Here is a 19,630-nt window from a genome sequence, read left to right as displayed (position 1 = left end):
AAAAAAAAAAAAAAAAAAAAAAAAAAAAAAAAAAAAAAAAAGGACATTCGAAGATAAGAGCAAGCCAGCAAAATTTTTTTCTATAAAAAGCCAGGTAGTACCTATTGCAAGCTTTTTTTGTGGGCCATGACGTCTCTATGACTCTGCTGTTACAGGGAAAGCAGCCAGAGTGTGTTTCAGTAACACTTTTTTAAAAATAAAAACCAGGGGCGCCTGGGTGGCTCAGTGGGTTAAGCCTCTGCCTTCGGCTCAGGTCATGATCCCAGGGTTCTGGGATCGAGCCCCGCATTGGGCTCTCTGCTCAGCGCGAAGCCTGCTTCCTCCTCTCTCTCTCTCTGTCAAGTAAATAAATAAAATCTTAAAAAGAAAAAAAAAAAAATAAAAACCAATGTGTGGCTGGATTTGACCTGTGGTGCATTGTTTGTGAACTCCTGATCTAGCAAATAATCCTGTAGAACAGACAGACTCAGGACTCTTTATGTAACCTTCTGGCATGTAATGTGAACAGGCCTCGTTTAGTTGTGGAGAAAGTGTTTGAACTTCTGGGATCTTAATTACAATCATGCTTTCCAGACATTGTCACTTATTAGCAAAGAAAAGCAGTAATTTCCAAATGACTGTGAAAATTGTCTAAAACAAACCAAGAAGGACTGATTAGAATAAATGACCAAAAGTTGGCTTATTTTATCAGTAATTAAAATCAAAAGGTTAAAATGACAGTTTAGTTGTCCACCTAATGCAAAAGGTCTTTTAAAACAACCAAAAGTTACTGTGCAGGCTACGTGAATAATTTCATGGTCTTGTTCTGAATGGTTTAACTTCACGGTAATTTCTCATTTATATAGCATTACCTCTCTGTCAATCATTTCCCTTTGATCAAAAATGAAGCACCAGCCACATACCTCATGACTATGTAATACCATTTGGGCTTATAGAAAATAGCATCGTACTGTGATATTTTGGCGAAAAGTGATTTCAAACCAACAGTCATCAGTAACATGCAAGAGAAGTTCCAAAGTAAAACTTCCACGTACTAGGCATAAACATGTATCTACTAGTAGTGAAATTTAATAGTCACTTAACTATTTTCAATTAAGAGTTCTTAATTAAACAATTTCTCTTTTAAGTAAAAAACAATTTGTTCAGTCAACTCTTGCTATGTTTTGTGTTGAAAACACTTTAAGGATAATGAAAATTAATGCTATTTTAAAAATTAGTATTTCTCTCATATAAGGAAATTGTACTCCATGTCTATCATCTTCTAAGCTTAATGTATTTTTAATATTTTAATTACTTTAGCTCTAGGATAAAGGGCAAATTTATGAGTAACACCTATAAGCTATATATGCAAAATGCCATTTCATTTCCCCAGTAATAATCATACATAAAAGAAAGAGAAGGAGCCAAAGGTTATGTGACCAAATCAAACCCCCCCAAACCAGAAAACAAAAACCTCCATGAAAACACTACTAACCATCACCACCACCACCTCACACAAAACCCAAACCCACAACAGTAAGGTACACAGTGTATAAATTCATCCAGTCTCAGGTATATAGTTAAATTGGTGGCATACTCCACTTTAGTACATAACTACTAATAAATATTTTATTTTATTTTTTGTTAGTAAATAAACAGTACAACTTTAAATATATAATCAGCACTTACCTATGTGGGCAGCCCTGGCAAATCTTCTGATCAGCAAAGGAACCTCCTAAGACTTTACTTAGCATAGCTGGATGTCCCAAGGCTTTCAAAGCTTCATCTAAACTATCCACCAGTGAATTAAAAAATTCTAAAGCATCATGCTGTTCACGCAGATTAACAGGCTCACCCCAAAGCCTAAGAAATGAATGGGAAAAAATACAGTATTTTCTCAGGAAATAAAGCAATACAACCACTAATGACAATATATAAACTGAGTTTTTTTTTTTTTAGTAGGAAAAAAGCAAAAATGCTCTTTATGTGTAGAGCGCGGTGAGAGACACAGTGAGGCTCATAGTGCAAGTGGAGCTCCATGCCATGAGTCACTATGAAACTGCTGGTGTGGTTGATGGTTACTATGGCTCCAGCACCTGCGGCTGCTTTATACAGTGGATCTTACTCCTACGTAAATGTTATAATCACTTTTTGTTTCGTGTTGTTTAAATTTCAGGTTACAAATACAGTGCAATGAATTATTTACTCTTAATTAAATCGCTTTTTCCAAGTGAAAGGAAAAAGCTATGACTTGTTTTAGAGTTGATCTCTTTTGAGTAATCGGAGGACTTAAGTTAGATCTCTAGAAAATAAAAAAAAAAAAAAGAAAAAGAAAATAAACTTTCGATTGTGTATACCACAAAAATGAGGACTGACTACTAAAATCCTAGGCACTCCTGGAAACTATCAATGACATCTAATTTTGTATTTACAGTGACATACATCAATTTTTTTTAACACTTTTTCTATGTAGGAAATAATCTCATTCCAATCATGTAATATCTTTTAACTTGTTTTTTTAAGTAGGCTCCATAAACAGCGGGGGGACCAATGTGGGGCTTCAACTCATGACCTTGGGATCAAGACCTGAGCTGAGATCAAGAGTCAGACACTTAACGGACTGAGCCATCCAGGTGCTCCTCTTATTATATTTTAAACTTAACTTGATATAGTGAGTTTAAAATAAAACACATGTCCTTGTTTGTTAAAACCAACTTGGCTCATTACTGGAAATGACACCAATCCATTCTATTAATTTTCATATTATGGTTGATTCCCCATACTTTCAAACATGGAGTCAACCATTAATCACGAGAGAAAAGATGAACAGATCTGTAGGACACCAAGTTAATATCATCAGTATCAGACAAACTGATACAGTGTATTTTCCCAACGCAATGCAATGAAAAGCACGTAACACCACCTACTGTGGGCTTTCTTGCTGAAAACATTTAACCTGAATCGTATCATGAGGAAATAACCACACAAATCAAAATGAGAGACATTCTTCAAGACAACCAATCTAGACTCTTAAAAAATTTCAGTGTCATATAAGTCATGACAAGTTAGGGAGATTATTTTAAAGAAAACTAAAGAGGTAACAACCAAATTATTTTGATTCCTTTCAGGATACCAGTCTGGGATTGGAAAAAAAAGTCACAAAGAGTATTTTTGGGAAATCAGAATATACACTGATGAGTATTACACATCATTATTTTAAAAAAATATTCAAAGGTAGGTAATTTATTTTCCACTCCTTTTCTTTTTTAAGTAATCTCTACACCCAATGTGGGGGCTCAAACTCAGGACCCTGAAATCAAGAGTGGCATGCTCTACTGACTGAGGCAGCCAGGTGCCCCCATATTAGGCATTATTAAATCACCATTAAATTTCACTGAGTGTGATAATGGTATTATATGTAAGCAGAAAGTGTCTTTATTCTTAGAGGATACATACTGAAGCATATGTAGGTGCGTGGGGCTAAAATACCATGTTTACAACTTACAATAAACTGGTTTAGAAGAATCAAAACCCAAGTACAGTTGACACGTAAACACAGGTTTGAACTATGTGGATCCACTTACACATGGATATTCCCGCCATACAGTACAGTACCGTAAATGTATTTTCTCTTATGATTTTTTTTTTCCAAGATCTTTATTTATTTGACAGAGAAAGACAGAGAGAGAGAGACAGCAAGAGAGGGAACACAAGCAGGGAGACTGGGAGAGGGAGAAGCAGACTTCCAACTGAGCAGGGAGCCCAAGATGGGGCCTGATCCCAGGACGCTGGGATCATGACCTGAGCTGAAGGCAAACGCTTAACGACTGAGCCACCCAGGTGCCCTTCTTAAGATTTTTAACATTTTCTTTTCTCCAGCTTACCGGATTTTAAGAACATATTCTTACATATAATATATGCATATAATACATATAACATACAAAATGTTAACTATTATGTTATCGGTAAGGCTTCCAGTCAAGAGTAGCAGGCTCCTCAGTTTCGAGGGCACCAAAAGTTATATATGGATTTTCAACTGTGAGGGGAATCAATGCTCTTAACCCCCACACTGTTGAAGGGCCAACTGTATACATATAAGCAAGACTGGCAAAATGTTAACTGTTGAAACTTTATACCATAAAAGGTGATCACACCGTACTAATTTGTCACCTTTTCCGCTGGTTTCAAATTTTTCTAAATAAAAAATTGGGCATGCGGTAGGGAATGTGGTCAACCAACCCACACATATCAGGAGTATATTGTGTGTCTAAAGTGAGATTCATCCAGAAGTGCTAGTCTAGATAAACTAGAAGTTCTAGTAGCACAGGAAGTCATTTTGAAATAAAAAATCCAATTGTATCGTAAGAGAGAAAACTATAACTGAATGACACATTTTAAGCTAGAAACACAAAAAGTATGAGAGTAATTTAGAAGAGGAAGAACAGAAATGTTATAAAAGCCTTATGGCAGAGATGTGACAAACTGGGGAAAGAAAGAACTGCAACAGAGAAGAGAGTGAGGGGTGTGTCAGGTGATCGGATAGCAAGAGTCAAAGCAGAGCTGGGAAGGAGGGTGGGGCATGCAAGCCAGTAGTATGGATTAAGCAGGGGCCTCTCAGCTGACAGGATGAGGCCTTGAAATTCCCCGGAGTTTTATTTAAAAACCCACAGCTATGAAGGATTAGAGCCTTTTTCATACACAGTAAAAAGAGTTAAGTGGTTGTACTGTGGTATTTAGTGCATGACACGTAACAGGAAATGATTTAAAAAAGTGAAAGAGGGGCGCCTGGGTGGCTCCGTCATTAAGCATCTGCCTTCGGCTCAGGTCATGATCCTGGGGTCCTGAGATCGAGCCCTGCATCAAGCTCCCTGCTCAGCGGGAAGCCTGCTTCTCCCTCTCCCACTCCCCCTGCTTGTGTTCCCTCTTGCTGTGTCCCTCTCTGTCAAATAAATAAATCTGGAAAAAAAAAAAAAAAAAAAAAAAAAAAAAAAACAAAAATAAAAATATAATTGAGAATTTTAATTAAAAAAAAAAAGATTATTTATCCCATCTTTCCTAGAAAATTATATATTAGGATACCAAAGTTGTATGTAAAATCTATTCTGGCTAGTAAATGCAAGAATGATTTAAGGGAAAAAAAAATGAGACTACCACCATTCTGTAATCCTGATGAAATACTCTAGCCAGTGATGATCAATGGCTGTGATCCATGGGATACAGACATTATATACTTCTCCCCACTGATGTAAACATTACTGTCTATAAAGTAGCTTTGCTTATCATTTCAAAAAAAGAAACAAGAAAAACACCTCGATCTCATCAAGTCTCTAGATCTCACTCCTTATTTATAGGAAATACAGCAGACTGAGGAAAACAGAAAATACAAAAATACCACAGGGATTCTATCAATAAAATCCAGATGGTTGGAAACTTTACATTGTAAACTACCTACTTTTCCCCAAAAAACAGCAAGGATTTTTTTTTTTTTTTTAAAGATTTTATTTATTTGTCAGAGAGAGAGAGAGAGAGAGAGAGCGCGCGCACGCGAGCGAGCGCGAGAGAACACAAGTAGGCAGAGCGGCAGGCAGAGGCAGAGAGAGAAGCAGGCTCCCCACTGAGCAAGGAGCCCTATGCGGGACTTGATCCCAGGACCCTGGGATCATGACCTGAGCTGAATGAAGCGGCTTAACCAACTGAGCCACCCAGGCGTCCCAAGGATGTTGTTTTAGTGGTAGGCCCCATCAAGAAAAATGATGAGACTACAAGGAGAGTCATAGCAACATTTGAGGTATATGGACTTCATCTGGATCCCAATTTCAAAAAAATACGTAGTAAAAATCAACTGTGAGAAATCTGAGTAAATATGAACACTGATAAGGATATTAAGGATTTTTAAAAGACACTATAACAGTACCATGGTTAGGTTTAAAAAAAAAAAAAAGGCACCAAAGATATACACTACAATATTTATAGATGACAATGTGTGAGATTTGATTCAAAACAACTGGAAAGTAGATGGGAATGTAGATTAAACAAGACTGGGCATGAGTCAACAACTGCTGAGGCTGGGGGATGAATATATATGGTTCTCCCTACTTCTCTCAATTTGAGAAATTTTCAAAATAAATATTATTTTTTAAAAAGTTTTTTAAAATTTATTTGACAGGCAGTGAGAGAGCACAAGCAGGGGGAATGGGAGTGGGAGAGGGAGAAGTAGACTCCCCTCGGAGCAGGGAGCCTAATGCAGAGCTGGATCCCAGGACCCCGGGATTGTGACCTGAGGTGAAGGCAGATGTTTAACTGACTGAGCCACCGAGGTGCCCCCAAAACAAAAAATTATTAACATCTTAAGAAACTAAAGAATGCTGCCTCTCCAAATTACGACACTTTCTACCTCTGACTCTGAAGACAATGAGAGTAAAACACTAAGAAGTAAAGTTTGATTATTACAGCAGACTCCTGAATAATGTGGGGTGCTGACCCCCATGCGGTAGAAAACCTGCCTATAACTTCTGACGCTTCAAAACTTAACTAGGAACCTACTGTTGGCTGCAGGTTTTACCTATAAAATAAACAAGCAATTAACACATATTTTGTATGTGTTATGTATTATATTCTATATCCTCACAATAAAGTAAGCTGGGGAAAAGGAAATGTTATTAAGAAACCACAGGGGGGAAAAATCCATTTAAAGTACTTTACTGTATTCATCGGGGGAAAAAGAAATTCCGTGTATAAGTGGACTCAAGCAATTCAAACCCATGTTCTTCAGGGTCAACTGTACTACTGTTTTTATATTTTTTTTGTACTACTGTTTAAATATTAAACATAAAGATGAAGTTTAATATTAGTGTACAGAGATGTTCGTAAAGGTTTAAGCAGTATCCCTATTACCATCTATTCCCAAATTACCTGAACTGTTTCCAAAATCCTCTGGGCACATAGTACTGTAGACGAGAAGCAGCTAAATGACCAAAGATGACTTGAAGGTGTCTTAGGACACCGATATTATACTCCTTCCTATCTTCTGTTTTACTTAATGCTGGTTTGTCTTCAAATTGTTGAGGATATCCAAATACATCATCTCTGGGATCAACATTGCTCTAGATATGAAAAAGTATTAGTAAGTTAATCCAACTTTAAAGTACAAGAAAGTATTTTGAGACAAACGCCAGTTACTGAACAAATGATTTATCATTTGTACTTCTATTTCTTATTTCCAAAGCACTTAACTTCCAATTTATAAATTTTAATTTATAATATAAGTGTTTATCCCCACCATTTCACAGAAGAGTTGTCATAAAGGAATAACCCTGCCTGTATACTAGAAAGGTAGGTAATTAAGGCAACATAGTGGAGTTGAGGTATTTAACACAGACTGAACTGGACCCCAGGGCAGGTGCTGCCACTGAGAAGCTGGCTAACCTTGAGCAGGTCAGCTACTTTATGTTTCTTTTTCTTTCTTTCTTTTTCTTTTTTTTTTTAAGATTTACTTATTTATTTCAATCAGAGAGAGAGTGAGCTAGAGAGAGAGCACGCACAAGCACAAGCAGGGGGAGCAGCAGACTCCCGGCTGAGCAGGGAGCCTGAAGCGGGACTAGATCCAGGACCTTGGGATCGTGATCTGAGCCAAAGGCAGATGCTTAACCTTTTTAAGGTTTCAGAAGCCCTGTAAGCATTAAACTACCTCAGAGCTGACTGAGCCACCCAGGCTTAACCTTCATGTTTCTAAGCTTCAGTGTTTCCTCATGGGGATGTGTGGCTGTGGGAAGGATTAGGAGGTGCTCAGGTCTGCGAATAGTCAATAAAATATGCATATTAAGAGTAGTACTCTTCAAAAAATGATGCTGGAAAAACTAGATATCCTCATGCAAAAGAATAAAGTTGGACTCCTCCCTAACACCATATACAAAAATTAACTCAATACTGATCAAAGACCTGACAGCAAGAGGTAAAATTATGACATTTTTAGAAGAGAACATAGGGTAAAAATATCACAACATTGAATTAGGTGGTAATTTGTTGGCTAGGACAGCAAAGGCATAGCTAACAAAAGAAAAATGAGACATATTGGACCTCATGAAAATGGAAACTGGAACCCCTGTACACTGTCGGTAAAAATGTGAAACAGTGCAATCATTGTGGATCAGTTCCTTAAAAATTAAAAACCGTATGATCCAGCAATTCCATTTCTGGATATATGCCCAGAAGAAATGAAAGAAAGGTCTTGAAGAGAGGTTTGTACACCCACCTTCATAGGAGTACTATTCACAATCGCCAAAATGTGGCAGCCACCCAAGCGCCCACTGATGATCAATAAACAAAACATGGTCTGTCCACACAGTGGAATATTACTCAGCCTTAAAAAGGAAGAAAATTCGGACGTATGCTACAACATGGCTAAACCGCGGACATTATGTTGAGTGGAATAAGCCAGTCACAGAAAGGCAAATATGGGATGATTCCACTTATATGAGGTACCTAGAAGAGTTAAATTCATAGAGATGGAAAGAGAACTGTGGTACCAGGGGCCTCTGATACAGAAACAGAGAATATCTAGTCCCTGTCCATGAGAAACTTTGTCCAGGGATGGAACAAGAACACAGGCAAAAGCAAAGAACTAACAAAACCCCACAAGTGCAGTGGTGTGCCAAGACAACACAGAGCAGAAGGTACCATGAAAGCGAAGGTGGGACACCTTATTTGAAATTACATCATATTTGATCTGCCTTGTTTACTTGCAGTACAATTAGCTATCTCTCCTTGTGCTTACCCTCAACATCCCAGAGATGTGATGGGCTATAGGACTAGAATTTCAATTTCCACTCTGAAGAGGGATTCTTAACCGGGTATAGGCGCAAAGCATCCCCACTATGAAGCTTTTTATAAAAAGGTAAACAATGCTCAGACCCTACCCCCTGCGATGATGTGGTTCAGTGGATCTGGGGAAGAACTGGGACAGGTATGTTTCAGAAGCCCTGTAAGTATTAAACTACCTCAGAGCAAATCGCTGTGGTGACTGAAGAGAGGGAAGGAGGAAAGAACCACCAAAGACATTTACAATTAGAACACACTCTGGCTCCTCTCTGCAGTTCTCACCAACACCATGAACAGGAAAAGATAAAATAAAAACAAAGAAATACAGGATGGATATAAACATGACCACGACTAAGTCTTGCAATATTCTCTTCTTGAAAGAGCTGTGCCATAGTTAGGTCAAATCTGGTCCGCCACTACAACCAAACTTTTCCATAGCTTTACTGTGCAATGCATACTCAGTAAGGAGCCTAAATTTTGTCAAAAGACTGCATGACATCTGAGGTAGAGAGAGGTTTGTTGCTTAAGCAAGAAGAGCTATGATCTGAGGTAAATGTAAAAGTAACCTAAAAGCAAGCACAGATAATGAAACTGGCACAGAGTACAACTTAGCATAAATTAATGGAGATATATTTAAAAATATCAGGTAGGAAAGTGAAAATATAATTTAAATTGTTATAAAAATGAAGATCCTTATGATTATGCAAACTCCAAATTATATTAAACACTTAACACAAAAAAACTGAGTATGTGAACTGCTGCTTTAAAACATATGTACCACCATGAAAATGAACTGCAGTGTAAAGTCTGGCACCTAGTGAGCACCAGATTATGTCAAGACATAGCAGTCCACGCTGGGAGACTCCAGCTTTATTTTCAAATATGTATCAACAAGTCCAACAAAAGTATAAGACTCAGTAAGAGAGAATGATAGTGTCTGGTAGCAGAATTTCAAACAGAAAACAGAAATGCTAAATAAAATTTACCTCATTGTCCTGCTTCTCATCCCCAGACATATCATCATCTACATCACTACCTGTGCCTTCAATTGCAAGAATACCGTTCCTGATGGAGGGAATCATGTAGAGTTGCTGAATCACAGAATTCATGTAGCAAGTAGCACCAGCATTTTTCAGCCCCACAAATCCTTTAGGTGGGCGGGGTCCAACAGGTGGCAGATATTCCCACTCTGTAAGTGCTTCACAAGCTGAGAGAAGGGAAAAGGTTCTTGTAGTACAAACACAACCATTTTGTCCACTTTTAGCTCTAGTAAGCTGGTAAGTGAACATTACCAACAATTCCACTACTTTCCCAGCCAGATGAAGCAGTACATTGAGTACAAGTTTCCCCCTCAACAAACTGAAGGGATGCAGCAACTTGTACCACTATAGGGTTTCTTATCCCACCATTTGAAACCCCGTGTCTTACCTAGCACTGCTTCTATGGAAATGTCAGAAACAATCTCCTTGCTAATTTCTATGCGCTCACTTTTTTTTTTTTTTTAATTTTTACTCTTTAAAGATTTTATTAGAGAGCAAGTGAGCGAGCACAAGTCGGGGGGTGGGGGTGATGAGGAGTGAGAAGCAGGGAGCCTGATGGAGGACTCAATCCTGGGACTCTGGCATTCTGACCTGAGCTGAAGGCAGACACTTAACCCACTGAGCCACCCAGACGCCCCTCTATGTGTTCCTTTTTAGTTTTACTGTTCAGTCATTATGAACTTTAATTTTTTTAGACTTTTGTAGGTTTTTTAAAGTGTCTTCAAATTCATTCTGACATGTAATGTTAATATAAATACACCGATATATTATATAGCTTGCTCAGTTTTAAAGCATCCTAGGACCACCTGGGTTCATATCCAGGTTCTGTTGTTTACCAACTCTTTTCACCTTCAGGTAAGCTTCCGTTTCCTTTGTAATAAATGTAGTAACAGTGACACCTGCTTTGCCTATAACTGCAATGTTATTTTGAGGAGCTGATGAAATAGTGAATTTGAGAAGTCTTTTAGAACTGTAAATCACTGTATGTCTCCCTCTACCTGGTAGTATAAACCAGGAAACAGTGTAAAATATTATCACTGTCTACGGGACTGGTTAAATAAATTATAGTATACTCAATTAAAAAGTATATAGCCAAAAAATAGAATTAGGCAGATATGTATGTGTCAACAGGGAACAACGGCAGATATATTAAGGGGAAAACAAAGTGAAGACATTGTGTATACCATATGTCAATCTGTGGTTAAAAACAAAAACTATACCAAAAAAAAAAACTTTGCATGTGGATTTTCCATACAGTAATGCTCAAAGGACAGACACAAACTGACAATAATAGTTACAGCTATCGAAGGGGAGCCGCGGACTAAAATGGGCAGGAAACGTTTTTAGTATGTAGCTTCTTAGGTACTTCAAATTTTTACCATGTTCTACTCAAAAACAAGCAGCCTGTTTCTGCCATCTTCAAGCCTATAAAGGGATACTCAGAATAAGACTTCTGAAACAGCAAATATATCTAGAGGGCTGTGGTCCAAGGCCACTTTTTGCTGGCTAGTAGCAGGGTCCTCCAAAACCAGAGCACACAACTCATCTTAAAATTGAAGGTGATGACTGCCCAAGATAAAACAATTCTATATAGGCAAGAAATGTGCTCCCATATACAAAGCAAAGGACAACACGGTGCCTCCTGGTGGCAGACTGAACAAAACTGGATGAATCTGGGGAGAGGTTACCCATGTCCATGGAAGCAGTGGCATGGTTCATGCCAAATTTCAAAGCAAGCTTCCTGCAAGGCCAAGGGACATAGAATCTGTGTGATACCATACCACTTGAAGGTGGTTAAGCTTATTGAAAATTAAATGAATAAATGTGTGGATTTGTTAAAAAACAAACAAAACAAAGAACTCTGAACAAACAAAAGACTCTTTTTAACCTCCACCTTATTATATATAGATGTGGTAGAATAAATAGCTAATGGTAAAACCTTTTTTTTTAATAGTCTAAACTTTTAAGCAGTTTAATCAGAATCTCCTAAAATGTTATTAAAAATGTCCTTATCTTCTGAAATACAACATATCAAAAAATTTCACGCTTTTAAATATTTACTGTAATCAATTATATCCTTAAGCTTTGAGGATACACATGGTTTTCTCTTAAATTATTTGTTAGATTCCTTATTTCTGCTTTTCCAGTCATTTAATACTGTCCCCCCATCCTTTTGGAGCTTCAGTTCCAGATCTGTACAATCTGGAGTCTAAGTCTATCTCAAGGGCTTTTGTGTGAGCATTACCTGAGGACTTAAACTGCATTAGAATGTTATCTTCTCATATTCTCATCTTTTAAAACCAGATTTTCTTTGGGCTCATATGAAAATAATATTAAAGAGCTTTTAAGTAAGGGCCTGAAAGGTATTTCAAGGAATGCAACTTGAGTTTTAAATTTGAACTTTGCCATTTATTTTCACTACTTATTACTGTGGTTTGAGTTTTATTCCAGGTTTGATGGAGAAGAAATTTATTTTGCTAAATACTCAGACCCCTACAGAAGACATTTAAAAAACACTTGAAAACTTTTCTGCATCAAAACTCTTTGCTTGTAATGGTGTGAAATTATGTATCTATCTCCTACAAATGTTAAGCTAGTTGCTGAAAAAACACGAGCTGAAGATGTTTACCTAAAAAAAAATTAGGAAAATAGAATTTGAACAAATTAGAGAATTATCTGTCATCAAAACACTGCATTTTAGTATACTTACTAGTTATTGCTGTGCCAATATAATACATTTCAGTCAAAGAATCTACTATCTGTTTGAGATTCCTCACGCAGCCAACAGCTAACGCTACAAGTAACTCAAAACCAGCGTTAATGGTAGCTGGGGAGCTACAGACTGGAATTGCCTGTTCAGCGGGCAGCTCTCCATTTCTCATATATTGCAGGTAAACATTGGATGCAGGGAAGATGAAATCATCAATTAATTCCTACAAAAGTTGAAAAAAGGATTATGTATTAGCAATTACATATGTATAGGTTATATATAGTTCTATTTCTATAATGTTTATGACAAAGTTGTGTGTATACATTTATCTTTTTTAAGGAAAGAAAGAAATGTCTCTTGGAAGGCAATAACGTTAAATTACTTGTCAGAATTAAAGCTATCATTACATCTGAGAAAACTTACTTGGATTCTCTAATAAAAAGATTCTACTTCAAAACACTATTTACTACAACTAACAAATATACCAAGTTTTTCTGATTAAGTATTAAGAGCAAGTTGACTGTAGCACTTAACATTTTAAATAAGTTTACTCTTTTGTTTTCTTAAGAGATTTTATTTATTTGAGAGAAGCAGAGCAGGAGAGAAAGTACAAGTGGGGAGGTGGGGCAGAGGGAGAAGGAGAAGCAGGCTCCTGGCTAAGCAGGGAGCCTGATGCGGAGCTTGGCTCGATCCTAGGACCCTGAGATCATGAGTTGAGCTGAAGGCAGATGCTCAGCTGACTAGGCCTCCAGGTGCCCCATGTTTACTCCTTTAATCATATGTGTGCCAAAACTAATTTTAAATAAAAATGACATGTACTAAAATGATACTTTTTGTTTCTTTGAGTTACCACACATGTGAAGAAAGTCATTAAAGAAATAGGATAAACATGATGCAATCTCACAAATATGTGTTGTTTTAAAAAGACTGAAATGAAAAATTCAGATTTTCTAAAAAAAAATTCAAGTGTGTATTTACTTTATTAAATACATAGTTTTATTTACATACAAAATTCAGAAAGTGTATTAAAAAAAATCACTGCAACCTCTATAAAGATTCTTTTTTTTTTTTTAAGGTTTTATTTATTTGACAGAGAGAGAGAGTGATCACAAGTAGGCAGAGAGAGAGGGGGAAGCAGGCTCCCTGCCTAGCAGAGATCCCGATGCAGGGCTCGATGCCAGGACCCTGAGATCATGACCCGAGCCGAAGGCAGAGGCTTAACCCACTGAGCCACCCAGGTGCCCCCTCTATAAAGATTCTTAAAAAGAAGGCAGAAAAGGTCAAGATAATACACCAAAGACATGATATTATAAACCAGCCAGACAGATTTGGTAACAAACATCGAGGAGGTCAGGATATCTAGTTTTGGACAAAACTTACTTTAATGAGATTAGCACCTCCTTTTTCACAACCAATATGATACTTTTTCTCAGGGGTTTGAAAGGCCAATAATTCTTTTGTTACCCCAAGGTGACCTTCTAAGATTGTCTCTTCAACACCTGTTTCACCTGTTCTTTTAACATCATCCTGCCAAAGAAAAAATAACAAATGTCTAATTTATGGAAGGGAGGTAAGGAGGGAGAGAGAAGTCACAATGAGAGAACTAGAAACACATTAAGTAATTCCCCCAAACCTTTCCATTCTTTTTTAAAATTTATTTTTATTTTTAAAAATCAATCAATTAATCATCCAGTATAGTTAACATACAGTGTAGTATTAGTTCCAGGTGTACAATATAGTGATTCACCACTTCCATACATCATGCAGTGCTCGTCATGACAAGGGCCCTCTTTACTACCCCCATCACCTATTCCCCCCACCTCCCCTCTGGTAACCATCTGTTTGTTCTCTATCGTTAGACTCTTTTTCTTGCCAAAGCTCTCCCTTCTAAGCAAGATGAAATTATCTTCAGAACTTTTAGGGATATAGAAGCTACATATCTCTTCAGAAATAAATTCTCATATAATTCTGAGTAAAGAGTATTCGGTGTTAACATTAAGACTTAAGTGCTAGTCTGTACACACTGGGTTTTTTTGTTGTTGTTGTTAAAGATTTTACTTATTTGACAGAGAGAGACCACAAGCAGGCAGAGGCGGGTGGGGCGGGGTGGGGGGAGGGAGGGGAAGCAGGCTCCTCACTGACCAGAGAGCCAGATGCCGAACTTGGTCCCAGGACCCTGAGATCATGACCTGAGCCGAAGGCAAAGGCTCAACCCACTGAGCCACCCAGGTGACCCATACACACTGATTTTTGATGAGAACAATTCAAAGGTTTTACAAGATGAAAATTTGCAAAAAAGCCCAAGATTCTAAAATGTAAGAGGCTGAAAAATCAGTATTTCAAGCTCCAAGTAAAACAAAGCATTTTGTTTTGCATTTATTCCGTGAATCATGAGTTACTAAGACCCACCATCACAGAGTATATTCTTTGGTCCTTTTTATTACTCTTTGGTGTTTTTCACTTAACCAAAACGCTCAAAACTACAAACTATCAATTAAAAAAACACTCTATCGATACAATAAACATAGTATTAAAGGTAACTTACCCTAATTCTCTTAAGCCAATCAATTTCATTATTGAGAAGAACTTCAGCATTGGGTATGTTAATATTACTATTGTAAGCGTAATTAAGAAGGTGTCTTAAAAGGGTGAAGTAGTCGCCTGAATGCTTAGCTCTCTCTCTGGCTGTGCTCTGAAACAATAAAGTAAAATAATATGAATTCACATGTCCATGCACAGAAGCCACTTTTTTAAAACCTAGAGATAACTAGAGCAGAGTAAAATAACATGGGAAGTTCAGAATATTTACTTAATAAATACAGGCTGTTCTAACTTGAATATAAGCTAAAACCATAAATTCCTGAATGCCTTGTTTAAAGAATTAACCACACTGAGAAGCATATTAAAAAATGTCTCACCCCCAACACGGTGAAGAGCAGAGTAATGAAGAAAAGTAGAGGCCTGTGTCCCATGCAACATCTGGTGCACATCAAAAAGAACTGCTCTTGTGCGACCTGGCGAACAGTTCTGAAATAAAAGTGTTTCACATTTAACATATTATTTGCACGAAGTAAAGTAAAAAAAAAAAAAGAAAGAAAGAAAAAGATTCTAACAATGGCCTGTCTTTGGAGGGAGGGATGGGGTGGAATAAAGGTGAATTAAAAGTAAAAACACAAGGATACAAGGTAATGCCCCCTGAAGCCCACAACCTGGAACACATGTATTGGCTGTATGGCAGGAACCTCAAATTGTCCTAGAAGAGTTTGAGGGATACCCTGTAACATCCCTTTCTTGGAACAGGCTGGAAATGCTCTATTGAATACAAGATGGCTTACAGTGAGCCTTATACATCTTTTGGGCCGTCCACAGAATTTTTACTCATTGCGCTTTGGGGCACACAACTCTGTAGGAATTCTGTTGCAATTATAGGAAGGATAATGCTGCAATGTCCCTTTTATTATTCTGGTGGCTCCCAAAGTATAGTCCCCAGATCAGCAGCATTAGCATCATTTGAGAACTTGTTAAAAATGCAAATTATCAGGCCCCATTCTGGACCTGCTGAATTAGAAATACTGGGGGTGCTACCCAGCAACCCGTGTTTTAATGAATCCTTCAGGTGACTTGAATGTGCACTAAAGATCGAAAACCACTGTATTATACAATATTCTATGATGACCCATGGGAAGAACTTGTCTCTGGTCCAGTAGTGAGAACTTTACCTGATGACTATGAATCCTTTAAAAAAAAATTAAATACTATATACATGTGACCAGAGCAAATGTCCAAGAGGGTAGAAAGAGCACCCATTTACTGCTGTGCCTCAAGAACCTAGAATAGTGACCCACGTATAACAGGTGCTAACAATCAGTTCCGTTACCACATGCACACAGATGCTGTTTGTTCATAAAGAGTGATCTACGACTCCATTAGAAAGTAAACTCTTTCAGGGCAGGGCCTTGGTGACGCCAGGGTTTCTGACACCTGGAACAATGCCTGACATATGGGGGAGATGCTTAACAAGTACCTGCTAAGCACTTGTGTATCTTACGGACATTGCAAACTACATTTCATGGGAAACTACCATGTTTCTGTCTTTGTGCTAGCTGACAGAGAGCTTAGAACCAAATTTATAGCTCAGTGTAAAGGACTTGACAGACTACATTTTGTGTAGTTTTCTGGAAACCCGTACATGGTCTTATAAACCAGGACTTTAGAAGCCGGTGGGTAAAAAATCTGATGGAATCCAAGTAAACCGAAGTCAGGAGTACCTAAGTTTTTTGGGGAGAAAGTCTGTAACTTTAGTTAGATTTTCATAGTTATATGTCATTCACATTGTCCTAGTTCATTTTTTAAAAACTCAGGTATGCAGCTCAAATAAAGTAGGGATCTATAAAAAGTTAGTATTTGTGATTTCCTGATGAAATCTCTCTCATACATGTAGATTTCCGTAATGCTTTCAAAGAAACACATGCCTATCATCAACAAGTCTTTATGACATACTCAAAATCTCACTTACCACTTCTAATACTACCATACTTCCAGCCACTGTCATCTTTTATTTGGATTAACAGTTTTTCCTGACACTCTAGAACTTATTCTCAACAAAACCACCAGAATAAACTCAAAATGTAACTCAGAGCACACCATTCCTCTGCTCAAAACCCTACAATGGGATGCCTATCTCCTGGTAAAAAAAAAACAATCCATGTTGTTAGAATGATCCATAAAATCCAAGCAGGCTGCCTGTTAACTTTCTGACCTCATCTCCTACAGATGCCTATCCCTCACTCACTGCTCCAGCCACACTCGTCTCCTTGCTGTTAAGACACCAGGCACGTTCATGCCTCAGGACATTTACATCTGTTGCTCCTTCTGCTGAAAACATGCTTCCTCCATTATCTATAGGGATTACTACCCTCCTCTTTCAGAGGTTTGTTTAAAGGTCAAAACCAAACTCTACTGACTCCCCACTATTCCTTATCACCTTCATTTCTCTCTATAGCATTTATCACTAACATACTATATATTTTCCCACATGTTTGCTCCTTCATACTCCCATCTCCTTTCGTTTGTAGACTCCAAGAAGGCTGACATTCTGTTTTGTTTATTGCTATATCCCTAGTAGCTGGGATAGTGCCTGCTGATACATAATAGGTACTCGCTAAATTATTTACCAAGACTGCCTATACCATATTAAAATCGAGTACTTAGGTCTCAGCATCAAAGGCCTTCTGCAAACTGACTCCCACTAATCTCCTTTACAGTATTATCCTGTACTCCTCTTTCACACATCAAACCAGACTACTCAGCTTTTCTCTGAAAGCACTACGCCGGGGTGGCAAACTCAAATGTCTTCATCAATGTCAGGTAACATAAAGGAGTTGAATAAATAGGTAGAGTATAAGGCAAAAGGTGCTAGAGGGGCTGGAAAAAAAACATAGCCACCTAAAGGAATTTTGATCAAACTGTTAGTGATTATAGTAAGTTTAGTGATATGATATGGAAACAGACCTCACCTAAACAAAGGTCTGGGAGACTTTTCAGAAAACGTAAGAGAAAATGTGGCATTGAAGTTGAAACTCGTAAGCAGCAGCAAGGGTCAAATTGTGGAGTGTTTATAAACCAAATTTGAATGTTTAGACTTAACTCAAAGGCAATGGGAAGGCATGGAAAGACTTGTTACCAGGAAAACAATGGGATCATGCTTGGCAAAGATCATGCTGTCTGCAGTGTGGTCACAGGATGAGAATAAAATACCTTAGCGGTGAAGCACTGGGGTGGGACGATTAAGGATATTGCAGCTGTCTGGGCAATGGATGCTGGTTGTTTAGACGAGGGTAGAAGCAGTATGGAGGAGGAAGAACGGAGTCCAACAACACAGAAGTAAAAATACCATAATGGGGACTGAGGTTGAGGGGGTGCATCGCCAATGCCCACCTTCCATTTGTATGCACATATAAATCTTACCCGAACCTGAGCTCACGTTACATTCGGTGAAGTACCTTTACTTCTGCTCTTTCTGGGTAGAAAGTAACTTATTCCTCTTCTAATTCCTAGAGTACTTTGCCTCCTATGACACGGATTTCTCTCTCCAAGCTCCTTGAGTGCAAGAACTATCTTATTTGACTTTGGACTTTGTCAAGCACATGGTAGACTCTCACATTAATTTGCTCATAGAGTATAATTACATAGAGTATAATCATGTGGCAGAAAAGTCAGAACTCAAAAAGAGGCAGGACACTGTCCTGTAACTTCAGCCTTAGTTCAGCCAGCAGCGGTCTAGTGAGTTGCTACAGAATTAAGGGAGAAAGCAAACACGGGATATGCACTGTACACAGGTATACTGGTTAGTAATATTATGCAAGTATAAACTCTACCTGAGGGGCAGCCTCATGTACGCAGGGCCACAATCCTGCACCTGAAACTATTGGGGCTGGATGTGTTTGGGGATTCAGATTTCAGAAAGGTAATGCCAACAAATTATGTTCAAGTCAGGTTTGCTGTCAAATTCTTACAAACGGGAAATAAGGGCCTTTGAACCTGTAGGGCAGGGTGAGGGCCAGTCTGAGAGAAGAAAATCAGATACCTAAAGCTCAAAAAGATCTTGCTCTTAGAAGACCCTATCTGTTGTTGACTATAAGAGAACAGAGGCATACTGAGATAAAGTACTGCCTACAGAACTTTACTTCATTGTGTCAAGTTTTAGGGGAAGGAGGAGGGAACTGGGTCTAATTTCCTGTAAGGGGGGAATGTTCATAAAGGTCTTTAGAGGGCAGAAAACCTGTAAAACCAAGTGCAGCCAAGAAAGTGAAGAAAGTTCCTAATTTAAGATTTGAGAATCAATACAGAATAAAACATTGGCTACCTCTGGGTTTGACTTCACTAAAACTCTTCGGATAATCATCTTTCCCCTCCTCCTTCCCCCTGACTTGTTATTAAATAGAACCAGACTCACTCAACCTGTTTTCTTCACATACTGGGTTATCTCATGATGATCACGTCTTTTCAAGGAGGTAACAAGCACAACCTTACTGGGGGCGGGAAATCAGGTCAAAGGACTTTCTGAATTTCAAGGAAATTACCA

The 19,630-nt window shown here is 38.1% G+C and overlaps 1 protein-coding gene across 2 annotated transcripts in view; it reads right to left on the bottom strand.

Annotated features, from left to right (window-relative positions):
* The window catches only part of LOC111150557 (ubiquitin specific peptidase 9, X-linked), a 140,878-nt gene that overhangs the window by 22,798 nt on the left and 98,450 nt on the right, over positions 1-19,630 (bottom strand). For both annotated transcript variants that reach the window (XM_022508047.1, XM_022508048.1), the window contains exons 27-33: positions 15,465-15,573; positions 15,092-15,238; positions 13,927-14,073; positions 12,547-12,769; positions 9,783-10,003; positions 6,892-7,082; positions 1,669-1,842 (exon numbers count right to left, since the gene is read on the bottom strand). In XM_022508047.1, coding sequence (XP_022363755.1) covers positions 1,669-1,842; positions 6,892-7,082; positions 9,783-10,003; positions 12,547-12,769; positions 13,927-14,073; positions 15,092-15,238; positions 15,465-15,573 — 1,212 coding nt within the window. The remainder of the gene's footprint in view (positions 1-1,668; positions 1,843-6,891; positions 7,083-9,782; positions 10,004-12,546; positions 12,770-13,926; positions 14,074-15,091; positions 15,239-15,464; positions 15,574-19,630) is intronic.

Source organism: Enhydra lutris, unplaced genomic scaffold (assembly GCF_002288905.1).
Source record: "Enhydra lutris kenyoni isolate GAN:26980312 unplaced genomic scaffold, ASM228890v2 scaffoldscaffold23, whole genome shotgun sequence".
Classification (NCBI taxonomy): Eukaryota; Metazoa; Chordata; class Mammalia; order Carnivora; family Mustelidae; genus Enhydra; species Enhydra lutris.
The sequence above is the reverse complement of the archived record's forward strand: the minus strand, read 5'-3'. Positions and strand labels throughout refer to the sequence as shown.